The sequence below is a fragment of the Nipponia nippon genome, unplaced genomic scaffold (assembly GCF_047370975.1).
Source record: "Nipponia nippon isolate SJK-2023a ecotype South Korea unplaced genomic scaffold, ASM4737097v1 scaffold_47, whole genome shotgun sequence".
NCBI classification, from domain to species: Eukaryota; Metazoa; Chordata; class Aves; order Pelecaniformes; family Threskiornithidae; genus Nipponia; species Nipponia nippon.
Window position 1 is genome coordinate 797,665 of NW_028262366.1, and position 20,325 is coordinate 817,989.

The 20,325-nt window shown below is 58.4% G+C and overlaps 3 protein-coding genes across 3 annotated transcripts; 2 read left to right on the forward strand and 1 right to left on the reverse strand.

Annotated features, from left to right (window-relative positions):
* Nucleotides 1-55: 55 nt before the first annotated feature.
* Nucleotides 56-4,569, forward strand: LOC148052551 (uncharacterized). Its single transcript, XM_087729811.1, has 2 exons — nucleotides 56-146; nucleotides 3,054-4,569. The coding sequence occupies exons 1-2, from the start codon at nucleotides 56-58 to the stop codon at nucleotides 4,112-4,114; spliced, it is 1,152 nt and encodes a 383-aa protein (XP_087585937.1). The 3' UTR covers nucleotides 4,115-4,569.
* A 592-nt stretch (nucleotides 4,570-5,161) lies between these two features.
* On the forward strand, nucleotides 5,162-9,527 carry LOC148052552 (uncharacterized). Its single transcript, XM_087730045.1, has 3 exons — nucleotides 5,162-5,257; nucleotides 6,358-6,473; nucleotides 7,617-9,527. The coding sequence occupies exons 2-3, from the start codon at nucleotides 6,368-6,370 to the stop codon at nucleotides 8,594-8,596; spliced, it is 1,086 nt and encodes a 361-aa protein (XP_087586171.1). The 5' UTR covers nucleotides 5,162-5,257; nucleotides 6,358-6,367; the 3' UTR covers nucleotides 8,597-9,527.
* A 611-nt stretch (nucleotides 9,528-10,138) lies between these two features.
* On the reverse strand, nucleotides 10,139-19,778 carry LOC104014486 (uncharacterized). Its single transcript, XM_087730107.1, is given in 3 exon segments — nucleotides 10,139-11,618; nucleotides 17,405-19,002; nucleotides 19,641-19,778. Coding segments are annotated over 2 exon segments (2,646 nt in total). The 5' UTR covers nucleotides 18,995-19,002; nucleotides 19,641-19,778; the 3' UTR covers nucleotides 10,139-10,562.
* Nucleotides 19,779-20,325: the final 547 nt, after the last annotated feature.

Here is a 20,325-nt window from a genome sequence, read left to right on the forward strand (position 1 = left end):
CGCCGGAACCGGAAGCGGCCACCGGCGCCCCGCCCTCCTCCTTTTGCCGTACGCCATGGCGGCCCCCAACACCCCGCCGCCGCCTGCCGTCTCCGCGGCTCGCCCGGTCCCCGGTGGCCTCAAGCCGGGCGCGAAGGCGAGTCCCGGTGAGGAATAAGCCGCCGCGCTCCGCCTGGCCCCGCTCCTCCTCAAGATGAGGCGAGGAAAGGGCGGCGGTGGAGTCCCAAGCGGGCGCCGCCATCTTGTTTTACGGCGCCGCCGCCGCGCCTCAAGATGGCGGCTGCCTCCTTTAAACCCCGTTAAACCGAATCGACCCCGTTTATAAAGCGCCCCACCCCCCACCCCCCCCACTCCACCCCCCCGTGGAAATTTAGGTCTCCGGTGGGATTTGGGGGTGCTCGGGTGGCGGGGGGAGGGGCCCAGGCCCGAGGTCTGCGGGGAAAGGGGGGCGACGAGGCTGCTAGAGGCCAAAATGGGGCCTATAGGCACCTATAGACACGTATAGATATGTATAGACAGGCGTATACGCACAGACACGCCTTGGGGTGTGCGTGTAGGGGCACGCATAGGCACACGTTGACACACAAACATATATACGTACGCGTGCATATACATACACCCCCCGAAGGGCGTGAATATGGGGGCATACGTAGATATATATACATACATGTATGTATGCAGGCATATACATGCACATATATGCACATACGCACACCCATACACCTGTATACACACACGTATGCGCATATACACACACACATACACCCATGTATATGTACATTTGTATATGCACCTGTATACACACATCTACGCACCCATACGCGCATACAGACATATACACGCAGGCGTATGTACGCGTATACACGCGTATACGCACCCATACGCGCATACAGACATATACACGCAGGCATATGTACGCGTATACACGCGTATACGCACCCATACGCACATATAAATATATATACAGAGGCATATGTACACGTATACACACATATACGCACCCATACGCACATATAAATATATATACACAGGCATATGTACACGTATACACACATATATGCACCCATATGCACATATAAATATATATACAGAGGCATATGTACACGTATACACACCCATAGACATGTAAACACACATATACGCACACACAGGCACACATATATGCCCACACACATAAGCACATACATATACACGCATCTATACTCCCCTGTACCCACGTATACACCTATATTCACCCCCCACACACATATATGCACGCACACATATGCACATACGTGTACACACATCTATACCCCCCCATACCCCTGTATACGCCTATATTCACACCTGTGCACACATATACAGACACACATATGCACACACATATATACCCACGCACACATATATGCACGCACACACGCATACGCACGCACATAAACACACATCTATACCCCCCCATACCCATGTATACACCTATATTCACACCTGTACACACATATACGCGCGTATATGCACACACATACGCATACATGCACACCTATATGCACACACACATGCACACACGTATATACACCCCTATAGCCACGTATACACCTCTATTCACCCCTGTACATACATATATGCACACACACACATATATACTCCTCTATAGCCACATATACACCTCTATTCACCCCCATACACACCTATATGCACACACACACGTATATACTCCCCTATAGCCATGTATACACCTCTGTTCACCCCCGTACACACCTATATGCACACACACGCACGTATATACTCCCCTATAGCCACGTATACACCTCTGTTCACCCCCGTACGTACATATATGCACACACACACACGTATATACTCCCCGATAGCCACGTATACCCCTCTATTCACCCCCGTACACACCTATATGCACACACACACGCCCCCACACGTATGCACACACATCTATACCCCCCATGCCCACGTATACACCTCTATTCACTCCCCCCCCACAAGCACACCCCTATACACCCCTATAGGCACCCCCCCATTCACGCCCCCCCCAAACGCGCCTATAGGCGCACCCACACCTATGCAGGCCGCCCCCCCGCCACGAGAGACCACGCCCCCGCGAGGCCACGCCCCCCGGGGGCCACGCCCCACGCCCACGCCCCCCGCGACCGTGTCGGCTCGGTCGCTCGGGGCCCCCCCCCTCCAAAACCTCCCCCCACCCGCGATCGTGCCTCAGCCTCCTGCGGCTCCGCTCCGCCGCACCGGGGCCGGACCCCCCCCCCCCCCCACGCGTGACGGCGGCAGGTACCGGGGGGGGGACGACACCCCCAAATCGGCCCGGGAGGGGCGGCGATGGGGGGGGACCCCAAAATCGTCCCGGGTGGGGGGCGGCGATGGGGGACCCCAAAATCGTCCCGGGTGGGGGGGGCGGCGATGGAGGGGACCCCCAAACATCCCGGGGGGGGGGGGCTGCGTTGGGGGACCCCAAAATCATCCCGGGTGGGTGGGGGGGGCGATGGGAGACCCCCAAATCGTCCCAGGGGACCCCAAAATCATCCCGGGTGGGGGGCTGTGATGGGGGGACCCCCAAACATCCCGGGTGGGGGGCTACAATAGGGGACCCCCAACTCATCCCAGGGAACCCCTAAATCATCCCGGGGGTGGGGGGGCTGCAATGGGGGGACCCCAACTCATCCCAGGGGCGACTGAGAGCCCCCGGCACCCCCAAATGACCCCCAGCCCCCCCAATACCCCCCGCTGTTTTGGGGTGCCAGGGTAGCCCCTAAAGCTGGGGTAAGGACGGGGGGGGGCCCAGCTCCATGGCTTCCCCCCCCCCTTTCCCCTTTGCACCCCGTTTTCTCCCAGAGCAGGTTTGATGTGACACCCCCCCCCCCCACCCCGGGATGGACCCACCAGCACCCCAAAACCGCGACACGGAGGAGAGGGGTGACCCCCCCCAGGTGGGTGTTTTTGGGGGGGTCCCCCCATCACCCCCACCCCCCCCAGGCTCCTTCCTCTATACCATCCCCCCACTATAGCTTCTTTCACAGAAACGGGGGGCCCCCCCCATCCACCGACCCCCCCAGAAACCAACGCGGGGGATTCGGGGCTCCCATCCCCCCCCGGCCGCCCCTATGGATGCTACGAGTGCGGGAAAGGCTTCGGCACCAGTTCGGCTTTAGTAACCCATCGGCGGATCCATACGGGCGAAAAACCCTATAAGTGCCCCGACTGCGGCGATCGATTCAACCAAAATTCGGCGTTAGCGGCTCATCGGCGGATCCATACGGGCGAAAAACCCTATAAGTGCCCCGACTGCGGGAAAAAATTCGGTCACAGTTCGACGTTGGTTAAACATCGTAGGATCCATACGGGGGAAAAACCTTACGTTTGCGAAGAATGCGGGAAAAGTTTTAGTATCCGATCGACCCATATCCGCCATCGGAAAACCCATACGGGTGAACGCCCCTATAGATGTCCCGATTGCGGGAAAAGTTTTAGCGATAGCTCTTATTTCGTTCAACATCAACGCCTTCATATAGGCGACATGCCCTATATATGTCGCGATTGCGGGAAACACTTTATATGGAGTTCGGCTTTAATTCGTCATCGACGGATCCATACTGGTGAGAAACCCTATACGTGCCCGGATTGCGGGAAGAGTTTTAGCGAAAATTCGACGTTATTACGGCATCGACGGATCCATACGGGCGAGAAATTCTATAAGTGCACTCAGTGCGGGAAGAGCTTCAACGATAGCTCCTCGTTGATGCGTCACCAACGTGTCCACACCGGTGAAAGACCCTACCAGTGTTCCCAGTGTGGGAAGAGCTTCGTGGACAGCTCGACCCTCATCTGTCACCAACGGATCCATACGGGCGAGCGACCCTACGCCTGTCCCGACTGCGGGAAGAGCTTTACGGAGAGCTCTACGCTCATCACCCATCATCGGATCCATACTGGAGAGAAACCCTATACGTGTCCCGATTGCGGGAAGAGCTTCAGTCAAAGCTCCAACTTGGTGACCCATCAACGGATCCATACGGGTGAACGACCCTATAGCTGCTCCCAGTGCGGGAAGAGGTTTTATCGGAGCTCGGATCTCATCCGTCATCACCGGACCCACGTCGGGGACCGCCGAAAATGAAGGGGGGGACGGTCAAGGTCGCCCCATTTTCCGACCTCCGTGCCACCAACGATGCCTCCTCCAGCTCCTCGTGGGCCACAAAATGGCGGCGCCTCAGGAACCGCTTCGCTTCCCAACCCATATTTGCATTTTTTCAAGCCTCTGAGTTTGATTTTACCAAAATAAGGGCAAAAAAAAAAAAGGTTTTATCGTGGTGACGCCCACCTCAAGGGACGAAGGGGACGCGGCAGGATGGCACCTTGGATATTTTTGGGGGGGGGGGGGCAAAACATCCGCCCGGAGCATTTTAGGGTGACTTTCGAGGGGATTTGGTGGCTTGTGCCGAAGGAAACGGGGCTACGAGGTGAGATTGAGTCATTTTGAGGGGAAAAAAACCCCTTTTTCCTCCCTCTAAGTTGCTGATTTAGGGAGATTTAGACCCAAAATTCGGTCTCTGCGCCGTCGCCGTCCGACCGTGGTGGCTGGAAAATTTGAGGGGGGGGGGGGAGGTTTGATAGCATTTTGGGGGTTGTTTTATAGTAATACAATAATAAAACTCTATAAAAGGGAGACGGAGCGATCCCTCGTGGATTTTGGGGTGCAAAAGTGATGGAGAAACCTTTGGGTGCTGGGATTTGGGGGGGAAGAAACACCCCCCCCCCCAAAAATACCCTCTCGGAGGACCCCCCCCAAAAAATACCCTCATGGGGGCACCCCCCCCAAAAAAATACCCCCCATGGGGAACCCCCCAAAAAATACCCCCCATGGGGACCCCCCCCCAAAAAACCCACACCCCCCCCGCTCCCACCCTGGGGTGCAGGGATGCTCCCCCCCCCCCCCCCGGGGGGGGGCTGGAATGGGGGGGGGGGGGGGTCACCCCTTTATTTTCACCCTGGGTTGGGGGGTCCCAAACCCCAAGCTCCCTCAGTTGGGGTCTGCAGGAGCTCTGCCAGCTCCGGGGGGTGCCGGGGGGAAACCCCCCCCTCCCCCAAAACTCGCCCCCCCCACCCACCCATAACCGGTAGCTGAAGGGTTAAGGCAAGGCTGGAGCGGCGGGAGGCGGCTCCGGCCCCGTGGATTCACTTCCTAGGTCAGGGGCGACCGGAGGGACACGCGTGGGACCCCCCCACCCCCCCACCCCCCCCCCCTCCGGGAACCGGCGGGGTGAGACCCCCGGGAGCGCGGCCGGGGGGAGGGGGGAACCCCACGATCTTCGGGAGACCCCCCGGGACCCACGGGAGACCCCCACGATCCTCGGGAGACACCCCCCCCAGGACCCACGGGGGCCCCCCGGGAGACCCCCAGCACCCACGGGAGACCCCCCAGGACCCCCGGGAGAGCGGAGGGGGTCAGGGTGTATGGGGCGGGTGGGGTGGGGGGAGACCCCCACGATCCTCGGGAGACCCCCCCAGGACCCCCGGGAGACCCCCAGCACCCACGGGAAACCCCCAGGACCCCTGGGAGATCCCCGGGACCCATGGGAGACCCCCCCCAGGACCGCGGAGAGGGGTCGGGGTGGGGGGAGAACCCCACGATCCTCGGGAGACCCCCCCAGCACCCACAGGAGACCCCCAGGACCCCCGGGAGACCCCCGGGACTCCAGGGAGACCCCCAATACCCACGGGAGACCCCCGGGACCCATGGGAGACCCCCCCGGGAGCACGGAGAGGGGGCGGGGGCAGGGGGAGACCCCCACGATCCTCGGGAGACCCCCCCAGGACCCCCGAGAGACCCCCAGGACTCCAGGGAGACCCCCAGCACCCACGGGAGACCCCCGGGACCCACGGGAGACCCCCACGATCCTCGGGACACCCCCAGCACCCATGGGAGACCCCTAAGACCCCCGGGAGACCCCCCAGGACCCCCAGGAGTGGGGCCAGGCTGCATTGGGGTGGGGGGGACCCCCAAGACCCCCGGGAGACCCCCCAGGACCCCCAGGAGCGGGGCCAGGCTGCATTGGGGTGGGGGGGACCCCCACGGCCCCTAGGACCCCACAGTGGGGACCCCCCCATAGCCCCCCCCACCAGTGGGGACACCCATCCGTGGCTCCCTGCATCCCAGAATCCTCCTGGGGGTCTTGGGGGAGGGGGGTCAAGCCCCCCCCACCCCCCCAACCCCCCCCCCCAGGACCCTCCTCACCCCCCCCCTCGATTATTTTTTTTCCCAGAAATCCCTGGTTTTAGGTGAAATCCTAAAAGCCAAACCCCGGAGGAAAGTGGGGTGACGGCTTTTGGGGTTGTCCCCTTTGGGGTTGTCCCCTTTAGGGTTGTCCCCATGGAGGTGATGGCCATGGAGGGTGCTGCCGCGCCCCTCGTCCCGCTCCCCACAGCCTGCGGTGGGGACACCGTGAAGAGGAACGGGGACACCGTGGTCCTGCCGGGTAAGGGTCCCCGGGGTCGGGGACACGTCGGGGGGGTCGGATGGGGGGCTGAGAGGTGGCTTTGGTGGGGACAAGCATCTGGGGTGGTGCTTTGTCCCTAAGTAGGGCTCTTGTGGTGTCCCCAAACCTTCTGCCACCGCCACCCCATCCCTTTTGCCACTGTGTCCCCAACCCTTCTCCTGCCATGACCCCAAACCTTGTCCCACCATGAATTCCTCCCTTCTGCCACCGTGTCCCCAACCCTTCTCCTACCGTGACCCCAAACCTTCTCCCACGGTGACCCCAAACCTTCTCCCACCGTGTCCCCAACCCTTATCCCACCATGTCCCTGTCCCTTCTCCCACCACGTCCCCATCCCTTCTGCCATGGTGCCCCCGTCCCCTCTGCCACTGTGACCCCATCCCTCCTCCCGTTGTGTCCCCAACCCTTCTGCCACACTGTCCCCATCTCTTCTGCCACTGTGTCCTCATCCCTTCTCCCACCATGACCCCAAAATTTGTCCGACCATGACTCCATCTCTTCTGCCACTGTGTCCGCATCCCTTCTCCCACCGTGGCCCCAACTCTTCTCCCACCATGACCCCAAACCTCGTCCAACCATGACCCCAACCCTTCTCCCACCATGGCCCCAAACCTTCTCCCCCCACGTCCCCATCCCTTCTCCTGCCATGACCCCAAACCTTGTCCAACCGTCACCCCAAACCTTCTCCTGCCATGACCCCAAACCTTGTCCAACCGTCACCCCAAACCTTCTCCTACCATGACCCCAAACCTTCTCTCCCCATGTCCCCATCCCTTCTCCTACCATGACCCCAAACCTTGTCCAACTGTCACCCCAAACCTTCTACCATGACCCCAAACCTTCTCCCCCCATGTCCCCATCCCTTCTCCCGCCATGACCCCAAACCTTGTCCAACCATGTCCCCCATCCCTCCTCCCCCCATGTCCCCATCCCTCCTCCCACCACGTCCCCAACCCTTCTCGAGGTGGCTTCTGCCTTGGAGCCTTGATCCTCTCCTGGGGCCACCTGGCTCTTGGCTCCCCACTCCCCCGAGCCATAACTCCTGTGGTTCCCCGTCCCCGTTCCACGGTAACCCCCTCCCAGCCGGAGAGGACTGCTGGGGATGGTCTCTCTCCCCAACAGATTTGGGGTCAATCAAGGAGGAGGAAATATGGCAGCAGGATGCTCCTGAGCAAGCGGACGCACCGGTGGAACCCCCAACCTCCAGCCAGGAGCGGTCCCCAAGGACCCATGGGGACAACGGGACCAGTGAGGCACCCAACACCTGCCGGGAATGCGGGAAGAGCTTCCGTTGCCGCTCGGCGTTGGTGAACCACCATCGGATACACACGGACGAACGACCCTTCGGTTGCCAGGATTGCGGACGCCGTTTCAACCGTCGCTCCAACCTAACCACCCACCGACGCATCCACACCGGTGACATGCCCTACAAGTGTCCCGACTGCGGGAAGAGCTACCGCGTCAGCTCCACCCTCCTACGGCATCGCAAGACGCACACGGATGAACGCCCTTACCGGTGCGACGAATGCGGGAAGAGCTTCAGGCACAGGTCAACGTTGACCATCCATCACCGCGTGCATTCGGGGGAGAGGCCCTACAAGTGCCCCGAGTGCCAGAAGAGCTTCAAGAACAGCTCGGAGCTGGTACGGCACGGGCGGATCCACACCAGCGAGCGACCCTACGATTGCTCCCAATGCGGGCGGCGTTTTGGCGACAGCTCCCAACTGGTGCGGCATTGGCGGACCCACACCGGCGAGCGACCCTACGATTGCTCCCAATGCGGGCGGCGTTTCGGCGACAGCTCCCAACTGGCGCGGCATCAGCAGACGCACGCCGTCAAGCACAAACATCCCGACCCAACCTGTGGGAAGAGCTTTTCCAACCATCCCAGGCTCGCCAAGCACCAACAGATGCACACCGACGAGAAAGATTACCGCTGCCCCGACTGCGGCAGAGGCTTCAACCGTCGCTCCAACCTCCTGGTTCACCAACGGTCCCACCTGGAGCAGAAACCCTATATTTGCCTGGATTGCCCCAAAAGCTTCACCAGCAGCACCCAACTCATCCAGCATCGGCAGATCCATAGCGAGGAGAAGCCTTAGGGTCGCGCTGAGTGCGGCAAGAGCTTTTGGCCCAGCTCCGGTCTCGTCTCGCATCGCAAGAGGCACCAGCTGAAGGTGGGGACCACCCCACCGGGGACCACCCCTATCCTGGTGGCACCTCAGACCTACCTACGCATCACGGTGGTCCCTGCTGGTAGCACCGAGGGGTAACCAACCCATCCACCCACATCCCGCCAGCTATTATTTTTCTTTTCCTGTATGTTTTTATATATATAGGGGTTTTTTGGGGGGTGGTTTTAAAAAAAGACACCCCCCCTCCGCTGGTTTTTTGCCTTAGATTATAGACGAGGGGAAGGGAGGGAGGGGAGACCCACGAGCTTCACCCCAAAAAAAAGAAATCACGGTAAAATGGGTTTTTTTCTAGATGTCTCCGTTCAATTTCTTTATTTTTTCAACCCTGTTTAGGGTCTTTTTAAAGGATGGGGATGGATCAAAAGAAAATCACGGCCAAAATAAAAGCATTTTGAGTTAATAAAAGAGTTAATTTTCTCCATCGTAGCTCGTACGGGGCTGTGTTTTGGATTTCTGCTGGAAACGGCGTTGATAAGAGAGGGATGTTTTCGTTCTTGCTGAGCAGCGCTTGCACGGAGTCAAGGCCTTTGCTGCTCCTCACCCCACCAGCGAGGAGGCTGGGGGGGGGGGGCACAAGAAGTTGGGAGGGGACACAGCCGACCCCAACCGACCAAAGGGACGTCCCACACCGTATGACGTCACGCCCAGTATATACAACTGGGGGAAGAAGAAGAGGGGGACGTTCGGAGCGATGGCGTGTGTCTTCCCAAGTAACCGTTACGCGTGACGGAGCCCTGCTTTCCTGGAGATGCCGATGGGAAGCGGCGAATGAATTCCTTGTTTTGCTTACCTTGTGTGCGCGGCTTTTGCTTTCCTTATTAAACCGTCTTTATTTCAACCCACGAATTTTCTCGTTTTTCCTCTTCCAATTCTCTCCCCCATCCCACCGGGGGGGAGTGAGCGAGCGGCTGGGTGGGGGCTTGGTTGCCAGCTGGGGTTAAACCACGACAGCGTCGTGTGAGTCGCTCTGCGGTGGTGACGAAGCGGGGGCTGTGTGGGTGGAAGAGCCTTTTCTGGAGGGGAAAACTGAAAAAATTCCCCAATTTGGGGGGGCCGGGAGCGATTTCTGCGCCCGGAGGGTGCGAGACCCCCCCGGGAAGCGGCTGCAGGGGTGGTGGGGCTGGAGTGGAGACCCTGGCGCTGGGATCGGGCTCTCCATCCCTCTCCGTTTCCCTTGGACAAGGATAAGGGTTCAAACCAAACCATGGATGAGGTTTATTTGGCGCCGATGGTTACGTCGTAAGGGTGTAGCATCCTTCCAAAACGTGGACGCCACAAGCCCACCTGCCCTCCTCGCCCTCCACCCATCCATGGAGTCATCCCACCATTCCCATCCTTGCAGCACCATTGGAAAAACTCAACCCTAGAGATGGCCAAGCCCCAGCCTGGATGAAAACGAGGTATTTTGGGATCAACGAAGCCGTACCAAGGAGGCGAGGGGAGGAAAAGTTTATTGCAGCTGAGTTCTTGTTTATTTTGGGCAGCACAAAGGGAGCAAGAGCGGGACGTGGAGCTGGGCCGTGCCCATCTCCATCCCTAAGATGCCGCAGGAGCCTCTTCTGAAGCCCTTTGGACAACTCAAGGGTTTATTCATCCAAAGACGAACCTTGGATGGGCAGGACAGGGGTTGCATGATGCCACCAAATAACATCACGTGAAAAAAACAAAAAAACCCAACCTGTAAATGAGGAAGAACTCACCCTGGTGTGTCCTAAGAGTTGTGGGACCATTTCCACCCCATTTCTTCCTTCCCGAAGAAGCTGAGTCCCAAGAGGCACCTTCAAAATCTTGGTCTGTGCCCAAATCCATCCGCCATTTGGCTGTGGAAGAAGCCCGTGGTCCATCTGGTGTCGCTTGATGCCACCAGAAGAAGTTATTGGACCAAGCAGATGTTGACTTTTTGGAGTCTAAAGCCAATAAGTCCACTCCTCCTAATGAATTTCTGCCATTGGTCTGCGTCCCACAGCTGAGCCCATCTCAGCAAATGGATGTTCCTACCTGCATTCATCCAGGTCCCTGGATGAGGGAACGAGGAAGATGTGGGGACCACCAGCCAGGTCTCTACCCAACGTGGGTCACCAGCTCTCTACCCAACGTGGGTCCTCCGATGGGTAATGAAGTTCGAACAGCGGATAAAGCTCTTCCCGCAGTCGGGGCACTCATAGGGCTTCCCCTCCCGGTGGGTCCTTTGGTGTTTAATCAAGGCAGAACTCACGGTGAAGCTCCTACCGCACTCAGGACACTCGTAGGGCTTCTCCCCGGTATGGATGCGTTGGTGGGTCATCAGGTTGGAGCTGCGGTTGAAGCTCTTCCCGCAGTCGGGGCAGCGGTAGGGTCTCTCCCCCGTATGTGTCCGCTGATGCCTGATGAGGTCCGAGCTGTTCCTAAACCACTTCCCGCAGTCAACGCACCGGTAGGGCTTCTCCCCGGTGTGGACGCGCTGGTGGATGATGAGGCTGGAGCTCTGGCTGAACGTCTTCTCGCACTCCTCGCACTTATAGGGTCTCTCCCCCGTGTGGATCTTCTGGTGGCGGATCAGGTAGGAGCTGACGCTGAAGCTCTTCCCGCACTCGGGGCATTTGTAGGGTCTTTCCCCGGTGTGGGTGCGTTGGTGGGACGTGAGGTTGGAGCTCTGGTTGAAGCCCTTCCCGCAATCGGGGCATTTGTAGGGTTTCTCGCCGGTGTGCAAGCGTTGATGGGTGATGAGCGTGGAGCTGTCGCTGAAGCTCTTCCCGCAATCGGAGCACTTGTAGGGCTTCTCCCCGGTGTGCAGACGTTGATGGGTGATGAGATGGGAGCTCCGGCTGAAGCTCTTCCCACATTCCAAGCACTTGTAGGGCTTCTCCCCAGCGTGCAACCGCTGGTGTACCACCAGGTTCGAGCTCCGGCTGAAGCTCCGACCGCATTCCTCGCAGATGGTTGGTCTTTCCTCCTCCGAGCTTCGCGGGGTGGGTTTGCAACCTCTCCCCGTGGAGCATCTTCTTGGTTTTTCCTCCCCGTTGACCTCCTGCTCCATGGAGCCCTTCAAAACAGCCTCTTCCGCAAGGTTCTGCCGGTGGGGTTTCTCCTCCGTGTTCTCCATCCTCATCTCATCACCTGCCGGAGGAAGGAACAAGGAGAGGAAGGGGATTTGCATCCGTGCCAGAGGAAAGGGGAAGGAGATCCTCCCAGATCCGTCTCCGGGAGGCCGGCGTCAGCAACGGGGCTGTCCTGCAGCCAGAAGCGATGCTTGGCTGGAGGACAGAGGAGAAGAGAGGATGAAAGGTCAAAAGCAAATTCTTCCTCACCTGCCTGGGTGTCTCGTAGCATCTCTTCTTCCTCGCAGCCTCCTCTTCTTGATCTGGCCAAGGTTTGGGAATGGGAAATCCTGGGTTTGGGGAGAAAACCAAGCCGTAAGCGCTTTCCCTGGTTTGGGTTGTGGTTGCTCCTGCCCAAATCCATCCCTACTGGGAAGTCAACGGGCAGGACACCACCAGCATCTTGTGTCCATAAAACCCTCCGAAACACCATGATACAGCCCAAAAACCCTCCAAAACACCACAATACAGCCCAAAAACCCTCCAAAACACCGAGACAGCCCAAAAAACCCTCCAAAACACCGAGAGACAGCCCAAAAACCCTCCAAAACACCAAGAGGCAGCCCAAAAAACCCTCCAAAACACCGAGAGACACAGCCCAAAAACCCTCCAAAACACCGAGAGACACAGCCCAAAAACCCTCCAAAACACCGAGAGACAGCCCAAAAACCCTCCAAAACACCGAGAGACAGCCCAAAAAACCCTCCAAAACACCACGATACAGCCCAAAAACCCTCCAAAACACCGAGAGACAGCCCAAAAACCCTCCAAAACACCACGATACAGCCCAAAAAACCCTCCAAAACACCACGATACAGCCCAAAAACCCTCCAAAACACCACGATACAGCCCAAAAAACCCTCCAAAACGCTGAGACAGCCCAAAAACCCTCCAAAACACCGAGAGACAGCCCAAAAACCCTCCAAAACACCACGATACAGCCCAAAAAACCTCCAAAACAGCACGATACAGCCCAAAAACCCTCCAAAACGCTGAGAGACAGCCCAAAAACCCTCCAAAACGCTGAGAGAGAGCCCAAAAACCCTCCAAAACACCAAGAGGCAGCCCAAAAACCCTCCAAAACACCGAGAGACAGCCCAAAAACCCTCCAAAACGCTGACAGCCCAAAAACCCTCCAAAACACCAAGAGACAGCCCAAAAACCCTCCAAAACACCACGATACAGCCCAAAAACCCTCCAAAACACCGAGAGACAGCCCTAAAACCCTCCAAAACACCGAGAGACAGCCCAAAAACCCTCCAAAACACCACGATACAGCCCAAAAACCCTCCAAAACACCGAGAGACAGCCCAAAAACCCTCCAAAACGCTGAGAGACAGCCCAAAAACCCTCCAAAACGCCGAGAGACAGCCCAAAAACCCTCCAAAACACTGAGAGACAGCCAAGACGCGGGGCCGGCGTTATAAATACGAAGATCCATCCTCAAAAGGGAGGTGGAGGAGAAATGAGGAGCTTGTCCTGCTTGGGAAATGTGGTTATGGGAAGAGCAGGACCAGCGTCACGTCCCCGCCAGCCCTGTCCCACCGGAGCCGGAGAGGGGACAAGGACAAGGGCAAGGTCAGCGACGTCCCCGGCTGTGGCTCAGCCCCAAAATCACCCGTTCTCGGCCCAAACCCACCCAACGCAGCACCCAGACGTGGGTGGGAAAGAAACAGGACTGCGATGGACCACCCGGTTCGACCCAGAGGGGTGGGGGTCTGCATCCAGCCCCCCCCCGGCCATTGCCCCCCCTCTGTTGCACAGGGGGAAACTGAGGCAGGGACCACCAACCCCCAGAAGGGCTCCCATAGGGCTGGGGAAGAAAAGGGCTCTGGGATCCGTTAACTGGGGGGGAGTGGGCAGAGCTCGGGCAGGGGGACGATGCTCCTGCCCACCCCCCAAGTGTCCTGGGGCCATGGGGGGGCTGTGGGGCACCGGGGCTGGGGTCTCCTCGCTGGGGGATGATCCCTGCTTTGGGGTCCAGGGGGTCCCAGGGTTCCATCTTCTCTGGGCTCGCCCCTCTCCGGGGGTCCCAGGGGTCTCCCAGCTTTGGGATCACCACTCCTGGGGGTCCTGGGGGTCTCCCAGCTCCGGGATCGCCGCTCCCGGGGGTTCCCCAGCTCCAGGGTCGTTGCTCTCGGGGGTCCCGGGGGCCCCCAGCTCTGGGATCACTGCTCCTGGGGGGTCCCGGGGGTCTCCCAGCTCTAGGCTCACCCCTCTCCGGGCTGCCAGGGGTCCCCCAGCTCCGGCATGGCCCCTCCCAGGGGTCCCGGGGGTCCCGGGGGTCCCCCAGCTCCGGGATGGACGCTCCCGGGGGTCCCGGGGGTCTCCCAGCTCCAGGGTGGCCGCTTTCGGGGGTTCCTGGGGGTCCCCCAGTTCTGGGCTCGCCCCTTTCCAGCTCCCGGGGGTCCCGGGGGTTCCCCAGCTCCGAGATCGCCCCTCTCCGGGCTGCCGGGGGTCCCCCCTCTCCGGGCTGCCGGGGGTCCCCCCGCCCGGCTCTCCCGGAGGCTCCGGGACCGGTTCCCCCCCCCCCACCCCCTCCGCCGGTACCGGGCGTTGGTTGCGGGGCTGCGGGTTGACAATGGAGGCGGCGGCGGTGCCTGACCCAGGAAGGCCAACCCCCAACGGGGGGGTCCGCATCCCTCCACCCCCCCCGGCCGGGGCCCTCTGCCGGCAGCCGCCACCCGGCACCCCCCAAAAAAAAACCCCACCTCCCGGGGACCCCCCAGTATCCCCCCAAGGGACATTTGCGGCTCAGCTTTGCCGTCCTGCGAGCTCCAGACATACCCCCCCCCAAAAAAACCCTCCCAGGACCCCCCAGTATCCCCCCAAGGGACATTTGCGGCTCAGCTCTGGAGTCCTGTGAGCTCCAAATATCCCCCCCCCCCAAAACCCCTCCCGGGGACCCCCCAAGGGACATTTGTGGCTCAGCTCTGCAGTCCTGTGAGCTCCAAACCCCCCCCCCCAAAAAAAAAAACCCCTCCCAGGACCCCCCAAAAGGTATTTGAGGCTCAGCTCTGCAGTCCTGCAAGCTTCAAACACCACCACCACCCCCCAAAAAAAAAACCCTCCCAGGACCCCCCAGTTTCCCCCCAAGGGACATTTGCGGCTCAGCTCTGGAGTCCTGTGAGCTCCAAATATCCCCCCCCCCAAAAAAAAACCCCTCCTGGGGACCCTCCAGAGGGTATTTGTGGCTCAGCTCCAGACGTCCCCCCCCCAAAACCACGTCCCGGGGACCCCCAATATCTCTCAAGGGATATTTACAGCTCAGCTCTGGAGTCCTGCAAAGCTCCAAACACCCCCCCCCCCCCAAAAAAAAAAAAAACACCTCCTGGGGACCCCCCCCCCAATATCCCCCCCAGGCTGAGAACGGACCGCTCATCACAGCGGTGAGCAGCTCCATCACCCCCTGGGCTGGGGACAAAGTTGTACCCGGCCTTTGGGGACCCTTCTGTGTGTGTGTGTGTGTCCCCCCAGCCCCAAATCCCCCCCCGGTGCCACCTCCTCGTCCCCCTTCCCTCTCCCTGCACCCCCTAAAATCACTCATTAACGCCCCGCAGCAATTAAAACGCTCTCTAGGAAGGCACCCGCCCAACAGCTTTAGGAATAAAACCATTTATTTCCGAATAAACGTGCAAAGACTAATACAATTTTCTGGACCGAAACAACAGTAAATCCAATAATTCACCAATACCGAGCGAAAATTAATTATCATATCTATTACAATCCTTAAGGGGCTTGGAGCATTTCAAATTCCCTGATCAAATCATCTTTTTTTTTTGTCGTGTTGAGCAGTGCAAACATCACCTGGACAAAAAAAACCGACCGGACGGACGGAAGATCGTCCTAAAATGGATTCCCGCCGCCGATATTCGACTATTTTTGGAACGCGTTCTGGAATTTGCCTGATTTTTCCGGTAGCGGTTATTAAAATTGAAGTTGTATTAAAAGCGTCGATTCTATTAAAGTTTATTTTCGCCTGTTTAGATAGCTGATTTCAGAGTTTACGCTGCAAAAAAAAAAAAAAAAACCAACCCAAAAATGTTGAATAAGAGAGAAATTCGTGGTGGGAGAGGGTCGAATTAGTGGAGAATACTTGATAAGGGGTAATTTGGGGCGGTATAGGTAAAATCGCAGCCCGATTGGGTAGTAAAGATACATATAGGTCGATTCATACTTGTAGTGTGGCTATAAGGAGTCAATATATAGAAAATAAAACGAGTGTAGACGTGAACGGCCGTTCCTGGTGTAGGTGAGCATCATCTCGGTGGGTTCACGGGGGCGCGATGGGAAATGGCTCGCCCAAGGGAATTAAGGCACAGATTAGGGGGTCAGGAGGAATTCCCTTCATCTACAGAGCCCGCGCCGGGCTCTGGGATCCGATCTTCAGCGTGGACAAGTTGTCCGGGAGCTGGATCGTGGATCTGCCTTGGCGTAGACCCAAAGATGAGATGGGGTAGGTTCTTTCAGAAGCAGCGTCTCCCAGAGCCAAGCTACGTCCACATTTCCATCATAAGCAGAGTTTCCCGAGGGCCACCGGGCTTGTCGGTGATATTCAGTGGCATCGTCCCAGGCAACTTCATGAATTTCAGCAAGTAGACTTCTGGTGTCACCTTGAGGTTTCAGCTTGAAGCCACCGTTGGGTCTGAAGACAACTCAAAGCCAAGGAAAAATTCCTTTGGGTTACCCCTATGGTGTTTAATAATAACGCGCTCACCATAAATTGGATGTTCTCCTCAAGGGACACTGTTTGGGGTCAACCACGGTCCCATTCCCAACTTAACGACGATCGTAAGGGAATAGGAAGATTTCACAACGAGGTAGTCATTGCGTCTAGCTTATGGACCGCGACTTTGACGTCGATACCGTCAAGCGCTTCCACGCCGGTCCCCAAAAAGGGGCGGTCCCTGTGTGGACGTGAGCTGAGGTAGGACATCGCTACGGAGCCAGGCTCGCCATCTCTCGTCAACGCTAAACGAGACGGTGGGTCCAGTCTGGATGTATTTAATACTGCTCACTCGACCCGTTTTAAGGACCAGGTGGGATCCAAAAGTATAGAATCGTTAAGGTTGGAAAAGACCCTGAAGATCATCGAGTCCAACCGTTAACCCAGCACTGCCGAAGTAGTTGTTGAGTACAATTTTTTCCCAGTCACGGAGGGGGATGAAGTCAAGGGTGAGTCGCGAAGGACGGTTGGAGGCTTGGTTGCGATGAGTTTGGGAGGAGACGGACTTGGAGATGAGGGAATAATATTAAATTTAAAAACGAGAGCCATGGGAGCCTTAGCCCAAAGGCACTCAGTGTCAACAGGGTGAGAAGAATCAGGGTCACGCTACAAAAAGAGTGACATGGGAACCCCGTGTCACCAGTAACTCGCTAATACTGGGCTCCAATTGGTATCCGGGCGTGCAAAGACGTACACAACCATGGTTATCAGGTAAGGACACAGGACACGTCTTCTCTGGATGAGTAACTTGGACCAGTTGATGGACTCGGGGCATCTCAAATCCTTTTATTGTTGAGCTGTGGAACCCCCATCTGGACTCGTGATCTGATCATCACATCCCACCTCTGCTCCCACTCTGTGCCGGGTCTTTCCTTTCTGCTGGCGGTGCTCGGACACATCACGCAAAGCAACGCCAGCCCTGGTCTTCCTGTGAATCTCCTGGTGCCTCGTACGGTGGGAGGCTTGGCGGAAGGTTTTTTTGCAGATGGGGCAGGTATAGGGTTTTTCTCCCGTGTGGATTCGTTGGTGGGTGACGAGGAGAAAATTCGAGTGGAAATTTTTCCCGCAGTCGGAGCATCTGTAAGGTCTCCCCTCGGTGTGGAACCGCTGGTGCTTCAGGAGAGCCGCGATAGCACTGAAACATTCCCCGCAACTGGGACACTTATAGGGTTTCTCCTCGGTGTGGCTCCTCTGGTGTCTCCGAAGGGTTGAGCCATCGTTGTAGCACTTCTTGCAGTCGGGACACTTGAAAGGTCTCTCCCCGGTATGGATTCGCTGGTGTTTCAGTAGCGTTGCGCTGTGGCTGAAGGTCTTCTCGCACTTGGAGCATCTATAGGGTCGCTCTCCGACGTGGGTAGCCCGGTGAAGGACCAGAGCTGACTTCGCATGGAAGCTCTTACTACAGTAGGGGCATTGATAACGTCCCTCCCCTGGGTGGGCTCCCTGAGATGTCCTCTGCTTCTTTTCCATGTGGATCTTCTTGTGTTTGATGAGCCCAGAGCTGTCCGTGTAGCTTTGCCCGCAATCCATACATTTGTACGGTCTCTCCCCGGTGTGGCTTCGCTGGTGTCTCGTAAGGTGGGAGCTCAACCGAAAGCTTTTATCACAGTTGAGACAGTTGTAGGGTTTCTCCCCGGTGTGGATTCTCCGATGGGCGACGAGGTCTGAACTCATGATGAAGCTCTTCCCGCATTCGGGGCACTTGTAGGGTTTCTCCCCGGTATGGACCCGCTGGTGAACCATGAGGGTCGATCTCCGGTTGAAGCCTTTCCCGCACACCGAGCACTTGAACGGCTTCTCTCCCGTATGGATCCGCTGATGAATGGCCAGGTACCGTCTCAAGCTGAAGTTCTTCCCGCACGCCAGACACCGAAAAGGGTTGTCCGCGCTATGGGTGCCTTCGTGGGCCAGCAGATAGGCGCTCAACCGAAAGGTCTTCCCGCAAATGAGGCAGACGTAGGGTTTATCCCTGGTGTGGATCTTCCGATGGGTGCTGAGGGTGGAGGTGAGACGGAAACGCTTCCCGCAGTCCGAACACTTGTAGGGTTTCTCGCCCGTATGGATCCGTTGATGCTTGTTGAGAGCTGACCCAACTCGGAAACCCTTCCCGCACTCGTGGCAGGTGAAGGGCTTTTCACCGGTGTGGATGCGCTGGTGGGGGATAAGGAAGGACCTCCGACTGAAGATCTTCCCGCAGTCGGGACAGCTATAGATGGCCGTGTGCATGCTCCCTTCTGCCTTCCCAGCAAGGTTCTTCCCTCTCTTGCTGCAGCCGTAGGTCCTCTTCGTTGCACGGCTCCCATGGCAGGCTTGCAGCCGCCCACCCTTTCTCGGTGATGGGCATCCGTCATTGCTCGGCTCTTCGGAGGCTTGTTGTGGTTGACTCTCACACTCGTACTCTGCCGTTGGGTTTGGCTCTTGAGGGATTTCCACCTCACATGCGTCCAAAAGCAGCTCAGACCCTTCTGGTTCCTCCAAACCGTTTTCCTTCCCATCCGCCATCCCGTCAGCTGTAGGAACAAAGATCCCAAGCCCAAGTCAGGGCACTGCCTTTACCAAAGTTCCCATGAAAGTTGAAGGCTCTGATGCCCAAATCTACCCTGCTCGGCAGCTCCCGTGGTACCACAGGGGCGGTGGTGGTGACCCCAGGCTACAACCCCACACCGATGCAGCTCACGGGGCATGAGGACACGAGAAAAGGCCATGGGAAAGAGATCTGTTGAGGGTTCCCAGACAGAGAAGGTCCACGTGGACCATGGAAGCACCACCGTGCCCTTCTCCTCCCCTGCTGCCCACCTGCCCAAAGGGCTTCTCCATGCCACCCTTTCCCACCACATCCATTTGCTCCCCTGGGAAGACCTGGAGAAGAAAGAGGATGCGGTGACGGGGTCCCACGGTCACTCGCACCCCACGGGTGGGATGGGCCCGACCACCACCTTCACCGTGTCTCCCAAAGCATCATCAACCACCCATTTGGAGCTGGTGGTAGGACCCATGTGTTGGGCAGGACCCAACCACCACCACCCTGTCCCGCATCTACCTCCCACCCCAGCCGCCCCCTGGGACCCTCGGAGCTCAGCCCCACGGCCCAGGTCCCCCGTGGACCTCCCCCCCCAGGAGCTGGCCCAGGCCCCCCCTCCCCGGCTACCTGCGGGATGCCCAGGCTCGGGGCTCAGTGGTCCCCGGGGAGGTGGCTCCTTCTGTGACCCGGATACAGTGAGTAGTGGAGCCACATCCTTCCTCCTCTTCCTCCTCTTCCTCCTCTTCCTCCTCTTCCTCCTCTTCCTCCTCCTCTTCCGCCTCCATCCCTCTTCCCCCTGCTCCTCCTCCTTCATCCCTCCTCCTCCTTCTCCTCCTCCTCCATCCCTCCTCCTCCTGCTCCTCCTCCTTCTCCATCCCTCCTCCCCCTGCTCCTCCTCCTTCATCCCTCCTCCTCCTGCTCCTCCTCCTTCTCCATCCCTCCTCCCCCTGCTCCTCCTCCTCCATCCCTCCTCCTCCTTCTCCTCCTCCTTCATCCCTCCTCCTCCTTCTCCTCCTCCTTCATCCCTCCTCCCCCTGCTCCTCCTCCTCCATCCCTCCTCCCCCTGCTCCTCCTCCTCCATCCCTCCTCCCCCTGCTCCTCCTTCTCCATCCCTCCTCCTCCTGCTCCTCCTCCTCCATCCCTCCTCTTCCTGCTCCTGCTCCTCCTCCTCCTCCTCCTCCTCCATCCCTCCGCCTCCTCCTCCATCCCTCCGCCTCCTGCTCCTCCCCAATCCCTCTTCCTCCATGCCTTGTGCTCCTTCATCCCTCCTCCATCCCTCCTCCTCCATCCCTCCTCCTCTCCATCGCTCCGC

Excerpts from the sequence above, each read along its gene's own strand:
- LOC148052551 (XM_087729811.1), top strand. The coding sequence starts at position 56 with ATGGCGGCCCCCAACACCCCGCCGCCGCCTGCCGTCTCCGCGGCTCGC. Across the intron at positions 147-3,053 it reads GGGCGCGAAGGCGAGTCCCG|AAACCAACGCGGGGGATTCG; the intron begins GTGAGGAATAAG and ends CGACCCCCCCAG.
- LOC148052552 (XM_087730045.1), top strand. The coding sequence starts at position 6,368 with ATGGAGGTGATGGCCATGGAGGGTGCTGCCGCGCCCCTCGTCCCGCTC. Across the intron at positions 6,474-7,616 it reads GGACACCGTGGTCCTGCCGG|ATTTGGGGTCAATCAAGGAG; the intron begins GTAAGGGTCCCC and ends TCTCCCCAACAG.